The sequence below is a fragment of the Passer domesticus genome, chromosome 26 (genome assembly GCF_036417665.1).
Source record: "Passer domesticus isolate bPasDom1 chromosome 26, bPasDom1.hap1, whole genome shotgun sequence".
Lineage (NCBI taxonomy): Eukaryota > Metazoa > Chordata > Aves > Passeriformes > Passeridae > Passer > Passer domesticus.
The window spans coordinates 7,015-17,513 of NC_087499.1; the positions used below are offsets into that span (position 1 = coordinate 7,015).

Below are 10,499 nucleotides of genomic sequence, written 5' to 3' on the forward strand. Positions count from 1 at the left end.
TGCCGCCGAGTTCATCCGGAAGGAGCGCCGCTGGCCGCGGCGCTCGGCGCCCCCTAGCGGCGCGGCGGAGCAGAAAGCAGCGGGGGCGGCGCCCGAAAATGCCGGGAATTACCCCAAAAAAACCCCGAAATCAGCCCAAAAAACACCCGAAACCACACCAAAAACGCCGAAATCACCCCCAAAAAACCTGAAATCACCCAAAAACCCCGAAACAGCCCAAAACCACCCTAAAAACCCTAAAAATTGCCCCCAAAACCACCCCAAAATCACTCCAAATCACCCCAAAACCACCCTAAAGACCCCCAAATCACCCCAAAACTGCCCCAAAATCACCCCCAAACCCATAAACCCCTCCCAAAATCCCCCAAACCACCCGAAATCACCCCAAATCAAGCCAAAAACTCCCCCAAAATCCCCTCAAAACCCCCCAAATCAACCTAAAAACCCCCAAAATCCCCCCCCAAAAATTCCCAAAATCTCCCCAGAATCCCCCCAAAACCCCCCAAAACACCAGAAATCCCCCCGAAATCCCCCCCAAAATCTCCCAAATCCTCCAAAATCCCCCCAAAACCCCCTCAAAATCCCCCAAATCCCCCCAAAATTCCCCAAAATCAACCTAAAAACCCCCAAAATTCCCCAAATCCCCCCAAAAATTCCCAAAATCCCCAAAAATCCCCCCCAAAATCCCTCAAATCAACCTAAAAACCCTCAAATTCCCCCAAAATCCCCCCAAAAATTCCCAAATTCCCTCAAAATCCCCCAAATTCCCCCCAAAATCCCCACAAACAACACCCACACGGGGGGGGCGGGGCCGGGCGTTTATTGGGGACCCAAAAGAGGCCGGGGACCCCCGGGCTGGGGAGGGGTCCCCGAGAATTTGGGGAGGGGTCCCCGGGGCTTTTGGGGTGATCCCTCTCACATTTTGGGGCGATTCCCCCCGATTTTTGGGGCGATTCCCCCCCGTTTTTGGGGTGATTTCCCCCCGATTTTGGGGAGGGGGTCCCTGCAGATTCTGGGGTGATTCTCCCCGAATTTCGGGTGGAATCCCCCCAAATTTTTGGGGAGGGGTCCCTGGGATTCTCAGGAGGATCCCCTCGGGGTTTTTGGGGTGATTCCTCTCACATTTTGGGGCGATTTCCCCGGGTTTTGGGTGGGGTTCTCAGCAGGTTTTCAGGAGGACTCCCCCAGATTTTTGGGGTGATCCCCCTGGAAGTTTGGGTGGGATCCCCCCAAAATTCGAGGAGGGATCCCCCCAAGATTTTGGGGAGGGGTCCCCGGGGTTTTTGGGGTGATCACGCCAGATTTTTGGGGTGATTCCCCCAAATTTTGGGGTGATTTCCCCGGGTTTTGGGTGGGGTCCTCCGCAGATTTTCAGGAAGACCCCCCCAGATTTTTGGGGTGATTCCCCCGGAATTTCGGGTGGGATCCCCCCAAATTTTGAGGAGGGGTCTCTGCAGATGTCGTCGACGATCCCCGGGGGTCTTCAGGGCGGGTCCCCCCCGATTTTGGGGCGGTTCCCCCCGGTTTTGGGGTCACTGCTTCTGCTGCAGCGCCTCCTTGCGCGCCGCGTCCTGCAGCAGCTGCGTGTCCACCTCGTCGGCAGGCAGCTGCACGTAGCGCACCACGGAGCCCCGGATGAAGCAGTTCTTCACCGACAGCTGGGGGGCGCGGCACTGAGACCCCCACCCAAAAAAAACCCCAACGAAATCCCCCGGGAAAACCCCAAAAAACCCCAAAGAAATCGCCCAAAAAACGACCAAAATACCCCAAAAAATGACTGAGAAACCCCAAAAACCGCCCCAAAAACCCCAAAATGGAGCCCCGGGTGAAGCAGTTCTTGACAGAGAACTGGGGGGCGCGGCACTGAGACCCCCACCCAAAAAAAACCCAGACGAAATCCCCCCCAGAAAAACCCAAAAAAACCCCGCAAAAATTGCCCCAAAAACGACCGAAATAGCCCAAAAAATCGCCGAGAAATGACAAAAAATCACCAAGAAACCCCAGAGCCACGGAGCCCCGGATGAAGCAGTTCTTCACCGACAGCTGGGGGGCGCGGCACTGAGACCCCCACCCAAAAAAAACCCCAACCAAATCCCCCCGGGAAAACCCAAAAAAAACCCACAAAAATCGCCCAAAAAACGACCGAGAAACGACAAAAAATGACTGAGAAACCCCAAAAACCGCCCCAAAAACCCCAAAATGGAACCCTGGGTGAAGCAGTTCTTGACAGAGAACTGGGGGGCGCGGCACTGAGACCCCCACCCAAAAAAAACCCCAACGAAATCCCCCCGGGAAAACCCCAAAAAACCCCAAAGAAATCGCCCAAAAAACGACCGAGAAACGACAAAAAATCGCTGAAATATCCCAAAAAAAACGCCCCAAAAACCAGCAAAATCCCCCCCAGGACCCCCAGAGACCCCCCAAACCCCCCCCAGACCCCCCCCAGGACCCCCCAAACCCCCTCTGAGAGCCCCCAGACCCCTCCAGAGACCCCCAGGACCCCCCTGGGACCCCCCCAAATCCCACGAGCCCCCCCAAAAACCCCCCTGAGACCCCCAAAACCTCCCCCAAATTCCCCCCTGGGAGCCCCCAGGACCCCCCCAGGACCCCCCCAGGACCCCCCCAGGACCCCCCAGACCCCCCCAGGACCCCCCAAAGCCCCCCAAAGCCCCCCACCATGTGCGGGTACTTCTCGGGGTCCGTCACGCTGATGTCGGTCAGTTTGATGTTCAGGTACTGGGGAGGGGGCACGGGGGGGGTCAGGGGGGGCTGCACCCCTCAGGGACCCCCCAAAACCCCCCTGGGACCCCCGGGACCCCCCAAACCCCCCCCAAGGTCCCCCCAGGGATCCCCAGGGACCCCTGGGAACACCCAGAGACCCCCAGAGACCCCCATGGGACCCCCCAAAACCTCCCCAAACCCCCCAGGAACCCCCAAAACACCCAGGGACCCCCCAGGGACCCCCCAAAGCCCCCCCAAAACCCCCAGAAACCCCCCCAGGACCCCCCAAAACCCCCAGGGACCCCCCAGAGACCCCCCCGGACCCCCAAAAGCCCCAGAAACCCCCACAGGGACCCCCAAAAACCCCAGAGACCCCCCCAGGGACCCCTCAAAATCCCCCGGGGACCCCCGGGAACCCCCAGAGACCCCCAGGGACCCTCAGGAACCCCCGGGGACCCCCAAAACACCCCCAGAGACCCCCAGAAACCCCCACAGGGACCCCCCAAAACCCCCAGGGACCCCCCAGAGACCCCCCAGGACCCCCAAAACCCCCAGAAACCCCCACAGGGACCCCCCAAAACCCCCCCCAAACCCCCACAGGATCCCCCAAAAACCCCAGGGACCCCCAGAGACCCCCAGAGACCCCTCAGGGACCCCCCAAAACCCCCCCAGGACCCCCCAGGGACCCCCCAAACCCCCCCAAAACCCCCCAGGGACCCCCCCAGGGACCCCTCAAAACCCCCCAGGGACCCCCCAGAGACCCCCAGAGACCCCCCAGGGACCCCTCAAAATCCCCCGGGGACCCCCCCACGACCCCCAAAACCCCACCCGGGACCCCCCCAAACCCCCACTGGGACCCCCAGAGACCCCCAGGAACCCCCGGGGACCCCCAAAACACCCCCAGAGACCCCCATGGGACCCCCCCAGGGACCCTCAGGACCCCCAAAACCCCTCCTGTGAGCCCCCAGACCCCCCCAGAGACCCCTGGGACCCCCAGAGACCCCCAGGACCCCCCCTGGGACACCCCAAACCCCCTCTGGGACCCCCAAAAACCCCCCCAGGATCCTCTCGAGACCCCCAAAACCCCTCCCGTGAGCCCCCAGACCCCCCCAGAGACCCCTGGGGACCCCCAAAACCCCCTCTGGGACCCCCACTCACCTGATCCACCGAGTGCAGCGTGCCGCAGATGCTGGGGAGACACGGGGGGGTTTGGGGGGGTCCCAGGGGGTCCCAGGGGGGGTTTGGGGGGTCTCTGGAGGGGTTTGGGGGGTCCTGGGAGGGTTTTGGGGGGGATTTGGGGGTTCTGAGGGGGTTTGGGGGGGTCCCGGGGGGTCCCAAGGGGGTTTTGGGGGTCCCCAGGAGGAATTTGGGAGAGATTTGGGGGGTCCCAGAGGGGATTTGAGGGGGCCTGGGGGGGTTCCCGGGGGTCCCAGGGGTGTTCCAGGGGGTTTGGGGGGATCTGGGGGGTCCCAGGGCAGTTTTTGGGGGTCTCCCTGGGCAGTTTTGGGGTCCCGTGGGGCAGTTTTTGGGGCATTTTTTGGGGTAGTTTTTGGGGCTGTTTTTGGGGCTGTTTTTGGGGTCCCCCGAATCAGTTTTGGGTCAGTTTTTGGGGTCTCTCTCAGGGGGTCCCCGGGTCAGTTTCTGGGGCAGTTTTTGGGGTCCCCCGGGTCAGTTTTGGGGTCCCTTGGGGCAGTTTTGGGGGCATTTTTGGGGCTGTTTTTGGGGGTCCCAGGTCAGTTTTTGGGGGTGATTTTGGGGTCCCCCGAATCAGTTTTGGGTCAGTTTTTGGGGGTCTCTCAGGAGGTCTCCCGGGTCAGTTTTGGGGTCCCTTGGGGCAGTTTTTGGGGCAGTTTTTGGGGCAGTTTTGGGGTCTCCCCGGGTCAGTTTTGGGGCAGTTTTTGGGGGCAGTTTCAGGGGTCCCGGGGCAGTTTTTGGGGCAGTTTTTGGGGGTCCCGGGGCAGTTTTGGGGCTGTTTTTGGGGGCAGTTTCAGGGGGTCCCGGGACAGTTTTTCGGTGTTTTTGGGGCAGTTTTTGGGGTTTCTCTGGGGTCCCCCCGGGTCAGTTTTGGGGGCAGTTTTTGGGTCCCCCCGGGGCAGTTTTTGGGGGTTTTTTTTGGTGTCTCTCTCAGGGGGTCCCGGGTCAGTTTTGGGGCAGTTTCTGGGGCAGTTTTTGGGTCCCCCCGGGTCAGTTTTTGGGGTGTGTCTGGGGGTCCCGAGCCCCCCTGACCTGAGGTCGTTCTTCAGCTCCACCACCACGTCCTTGCCCACCAGGGACTTGAAGAAGGAGTAGAACAGCTGGGGGGGCACGGGGGGGTCAGGGGGGCTTTGGGGGTCCGGGGGGGTTTGGGGGGGTCCGGGGGGGTCACAGGGGGGATTTGAGGGGGGTTTGGGGGGGATTGGGGGTAGTTTGGGGGGGGTTGGGAGGTTTTGGGGGTCCGGAGGGGTTTGGGGGGGTCCGGGGGGGTTTGGGGGTGTTTTGGGGGTCACAGGCTGTTTTTTTGGGGTGTTTTAGGGGGATTTGAGGGGTTTTGGGGGGGTTTGGGGGGCACAAGGAGGTCGGGGGGCTTTGGGGGGGGCAGAGAGGGGATTTCGGGGGGTTTGAGGGGATTTAGGGGGGTTTTGGGGAGGTTGAGGGGGGTTTTGGGGAATTTGGGGGGGTCACGGGGGGCTTTGGGGGGTTTGGGGGGTTTGGGGGTAGTTTAGGGGGGGTTGGGAGGTTTTGGGGGTCCGGAGGGGTTTAAGGGGATTTTGGGGGGGGTTTAGGGGGGATTTTGGGGGGGTTGAGGGGGGTTTTGGGGAATTTGGGGGGTCACAGAGGGGGTTTGGGGGGTCAGGGGGGTTTGGGGAGGGGCTTTGGGGGTCCGGGGGGGTCCCGGGGGGGTTTGGGGGTCTCGGGGGGCCTCGGGGGGGTCCTGGGGGGCACCGAGGGGTCCCCAAACCCCCCCGGGACCCCCCAAACCCCCCCAAATCCCCCCAAATCCCCTCCCCCCCCCCCGCTCACCATCGCCGCCGCCGCGCGCCGCGCTGGCCCCGCCCCCTTCCGCCGCAGGCCACGCCCCCCGGGCCGGGCCGAGCCCCGCCCCCTGCCCCAATTACAGCCCCGCCCACTCACCGGATGCCCCGCCCCGCCCCCGCCGGGCCCCGCCCACCGCGCGCGCGCGGGCGGCGGGAAATGAATCACGGGGTCAAAGGTCACGGGAAACGGGGTGGGGGGGGGGACACGGGGACAGCGGGGACCCCCGAGACCCCCCCAGTGTCCCCAAAGTGTCCCAAATGTCCCCAAATGTCCCCAAGTCCCCCCGTGTCCCCTTGTCCCCAATGTCCCCAGTGTCCCCCACAGTGTCCCCAGTGTCCCCTCCTTGTCCCCAATGTCCCCCCAATGTCCCCCCAGTGTCACCCCAAATGTCCCCAAATGTCCCCAAGTCCCCCCCAGTGTCCCCTTGTACCCCCCATGTCCTCTTGTCCCCCAGTGTCCCCTCCTTGTCCCCAATGCCCCCCCCAATGTCCCGATGTCCCCCCCAGTGTCCCCCAGTGTCCCCAGTGTCCCCAAATGTCCCCCATGTCTCCTCATGTGTCCCTGTCCCCATCTCAGTCCCTGTGTCCCCCTGTCCCCCCCCCCCAGTGTCCCCAAGTCCCCCAGGTGTCCCCTCCACGTGTCCCCAGTGTCCCCAATATTTCCTTGTCCCCAATGTCCCCCAGTGTCCCCTCTGTGTCCCCAATATCCCAATGTCCCCCCCAATGTCCCCGATGTTCCAAATGTCCCTCTGTCCCCCTCTTGTCCCCATGTCCCCAGTGTCCCTCCACGTGTCCCCGGTGTCCCCAGGATCCTGAATGTCCCCATGTCCCTGCCATGTGTCCCCATGTCCCCCCTGTCCCCATGCCAGTCCCCTGTCCCCTCACGTGTCCCTGTCCCTGTCCCCTGTCCCCTCCCACGCAGGGCCGGGCGGGACCGGGACAACCGGCCCTGTGTCACCCCTGGCACCTGTGTCACCTCCCTGTCACCTCTGCCACCTGCCCCGTCACCAACCTGGCACCTGTGTCACCTCTGCCACCCCTGTCACCAGCCTGGCACCCCTGGGACCCCTGGCACCCGTGTCACCTGTGTCACCTGCCCCCTCGCCGGCCCTGCCACCTCCCTGTCACCAACCTGGCACCTGTGTCACCCCTGTCACCAGCCTGGCACCCCTGGGACCCCGGCACCTCTGTCACCTGTGTCACCTGTGCCACCTGTGTCACCTGCCCCCTCGCCGGCCCTGCCACCTCCCTGTCACCTCTGTCACCTGCCCCGTGACCTGCCCCGTCATCAACCTGTCACCCCTGTCACCGCTGTCACCTCTGTCACCCCTGCCACCTCTGTCACCCCTGTCACCTCTGTCACCCCTGTCACCGCTGTCACCGCTGTCAGCCGCCCCCTCACCTGCCCCGTCACCGCCGTGTCACCAACCTGTCCCCTCCCTGTCACCTGCCCCATCACCAACCTGTCCCCTCCCTGTCACCTGCCCCGTCACCGCCGTGTCACCAACCTGTCCCCTCCCTGTCCCCTCTGTCCCCTCCCTGTCCCTCTGTCCCCTCCCTGTCCCCCCGGGATTTAAGGGCGGCCCCGGAGCCACCGCGGCACCGACCGAGCTGCCGGTGAGTGGGGACAGCCAGGGGACAGGGATGGGGACAGGATGGGGACAGGGGGGACAGTGGGGACAGCCAGGGGACAGGGGTGGGGACAGGGAGGGGACAGCCAGGGGACAGGGGGGACAGCGATTGGGGACAGGGATGGGGACAGAGATGGGGACAGGGATGGGGACAATGAGGGGACAGCCAGGGGACAGGGGGGGACAGGGGGGACAGCCAGGGGACAGGGATGGGGACAGGGATGGGGACAATGAGGGGACAACAGGGACAGGGATGGGGACAGGATGGGGACAGTGGGGGACAATGGGGACAGGGGGGGACAGGGGGGGACAGCGATTGGGGACAGGATGGGGACAGGGGGGACAATGGGGACAGGATGGGGACGGGGATGGGGACAGCCAGGGGATAACGGGGACAGCGATTGGGGACAGGGGGGACAGGGGGGACAGGGATGGGGACAGGATGGGGACAGGGATGGGGACAGTGGGGACAGGGATGGGGGCAGGGGGGGACAACAGGGACAGCCAGGGGACACCGAGGGGACGGGGGGGATAGGGGGGACAGCGAGGGGACAGCGGGGACAGGGATTGGGGACAATGAGGGGACAACAGGGACAGGATGGGGACAGGGATGGGGACAGGGAGGGGACAATGGGGACAGCGAGGGGACAGTGGGGAACGGGGGGGACAGGGATAGGGACAGGGAGGGGACAGGGATGGGGACAGAGGGGACAGTGGGGGACAATGGGGACAGTGGGGACAGGGATGGGGACAGGGGGGACAGGGACAGGGATGGGGACAGGGACTGGGGACAGCGAGGACAGGGGGGGACGGGGGGGGACAGGGGGGACAGGGATGGGGACAGCAAGGGGACAACAGGGACAGGGATTGGGGACAGCGGGGGACAATGGGGACAGGGAGGGGATGGCCAGGGGAGAATGGGGACAGTGGGGACAGGGATGGGGAACAGGGACTGGGGACACTGGGGACACTGGGGACAGCGGGGACAGTGGGGACAGAGAGGGTACAATAGGGACAGTGGGGACAGCAAGGGGACAGGGATGGGGACAGGGACTGGGGACAATGGGGACATCGGGGACGGGATGGGGACAGGGACAACAGTGTGGGGACACGGGGACAGGACCGGGACATGGGGCTGGGGACAAAGGGACACTGGGGACATTGGGGTGGGGACACGTGTGGGGCCGTGAGCAGGACAAGGGACAGGGGGACAGGGACAGGGATGGGACAGGGACACGGGGACAGGGGACACGGGGACAGGGGGACAGGGACAGGGACAGGGGGACACGGGGACAGGGACAGGGACAGGGGGACAGGGACAGGGACAGGGACATGGGGACAGGGGGACAGGGACAGGGACAGGGACAGGGGACACGGGGACAGGGGGACAGGGACAGGGGGACACAAGGCTGGGGACAGGTCAGGGACATTGGGAAGGTTGGGTGGGGACACAGGAACGGGGTGGGGACATTGGGGACAGGAAGTGGGGACACGAGGGATGTGGTGACAGGGACAGGGCTGGGACAGGGGGACAGGATGGGGACAGGGACAGGGACAGGATGTGGCACATGAGGGATGTGGGGACAGGGACAGGGACGGGACAGGGACACGGGGACGGGATGGTGACAGGGACACGGGGGTGGGATGGTGACAGGGATGGGGACATGGGGACAGGGATGGGGACAGGATGTGGCACACGAGGGATGTGGGGACAGGGATGGGATGGGGACAAGGACAAGGGACAGGATGGGACAACGAGGGGACAGGGAGGGGACAATGAGGGGACAGCGCCGTGGGGGCCACCGGGATCCTGGGCTGGGGGGGGGGGGTGGGGGCTGTGTCCTCCCTTATTGTCCCCAATGTCCCCAATGTCTCATTGTCCCCATTATCCCCATTGTCCCCTTGGTGTCCCCAATGCCCCCCTGTCCCTGTGGTGTCCCTGTGGTGTCCCCAATGTCCCCGATGTCCCCATGTCCCCAGGGATGTGCGCTGGCCTGCAGTGTTTGCTGAACCTCCTGCGCTGGGGCTGTGTCCCCGCAGTGTCCCCATTATCCCATTGTCCCCACGGTGTCCCCAATGTCCCCAATGTCCCCTCGATGTCCCCATTGTCCCCTTGGTGTCCCCAGGGATGTGCGCTGGCCTGCAGTGTTTGCTGAACCTCCTGCGCTGGGGCTGTGTCCCCATTGATGTCCCCATTGTCCCCCTGTGTCTGTGATGTCCCCAATGTCCTCAATGTCCCTGTGATGTCCCCAATGTCCCCAATGTCCCCAGGGATGTGCGCTGGCCTGCAGTGTTTGCTGAACCTCCTGCGCTGGGGCTGGGGGGTCCTCAAGGGGCTCCTGGGGGGACACGGAGGTGAGCGGGGGACACGGGGGGGACAATTGGGGACACGGGGGGGACACGGGGGGGACAATTGGGGACACGGGGGGGACACGGGGGGGACACGGGGGGGTGACAGTGACAGGGGAGGGGACACAGGGAGGGGACACAGAGGTGAGGAGGGGACACGGGGGGGACACGGGGGGGACACAGAGGGACATGGGGAGGGGGACAATGGCAGGGGTGGGGACACAGGAGGGGACAATGACAGGGGGGACACGGGGGGGACAATGGCAGAGGGGGGGACACGGGGGTGGTGACACAGGGGAGGGGACACAGGGGGGACAATTGGGGACATGGGGAGGGGGACAATGACAGGGGGGACAATTGGGGACATGGGGAGGGGACAATGACAGGGGGGACACGGGAGGGGACAATGGCAGGGGAGGGACACGGAGGTGAGCAGGGGACACGGGGGGGGGGGGGACAATGACAGGGGGAGGGGACACACGGGGGACAATTGGGGACATGGGGGGGGTGACACAGAGGGACAGGGGAGGGGGACACGGGGACACGGGGGGGTGGCAGTGATGGGGACGGGACACGGGGAGGGGACAATGACACGGGGGGGTGTGGCGCTGAGGTCAAAGGTCACCGCTGACCCCCCCTTTCCCCCCCCCACAGGGACCCACCCGCCCCCCGCAGCCGAGGGGACGACGAGCAAGGAGGAATGAGAGACCCCCCCCAAAAATCACCCGGGACCCCCAAAAACACCCGGGACCCCCCGGGACCCCCCCATGAATAAACCCCCCCT

General features: G+C 64.5%; 1 protein-coding gene and 1 long non-coding RNA gene across 2 annotated transcripts; one reads left to right on the plus strand and one right to left on the minus strand.

Moving 5' to 3' along the window:
* Window positions 1-804: 804 nt before the first annotated feature.
* On the minus strand, window positions 805-5,803 carry LSM2 (LSM2 homolog, U6 small nuclear RNA and mRNA degradation associated). The gene is made up of 5 exons (XM_064399490.1): window positions 5,722-5,803; window positions 4,948-5,015; window positions 3,880-3,910; window positions 2,677-2,736; window positions 805-1,658 (listed from the first exon to the last, which is right to left on the minus strand). Exons 1-5 carry the CDS (start codon window positions 5,722-5,724, stop codon window positions 1,533-1,535), a joined length of 288 nt encoding a protein of 95 aa, XP_064255560.1. The 5' UTR covers window positions 5,725-5,803; the 3' UTR covers window positions 805-1,532.
* Window positions 5,804-7,259: 1,456 nt separating this feature from the next.
* Window positions 7,260-10,499, plus strand: LOC135286307 (uncharacterized). Its single transcript, XR_010350704.1, has 3 exons — window positions 7,260-7,352; window positions 9,638-9,721; window positions 10,370-10,499. It is a non-coding gene; the product is annotated as an uncharacterized LOC135286307 (long non-coding RNA).

Excerpts from the sequence above, each read along its gene's own strand:
- LSM2 (XM_064399490.1), bottom strand. Across the intron at positions 3,911-4,947 it reads GAGCTGAAGAACGACCTCAG|CATCTGCGGCACGCTGCACT; the intron begins GTCAGGGGGGCT and ends GTGTCTCCCCAG. Across the intron at positions 2,737-3,879 it reads CGCTGCACTCGGTGGATCAG|TACCTGAACATCAAACTGAC; the intron begins GTGAGTGGGGGT and ends CCCCCTCCCCAG.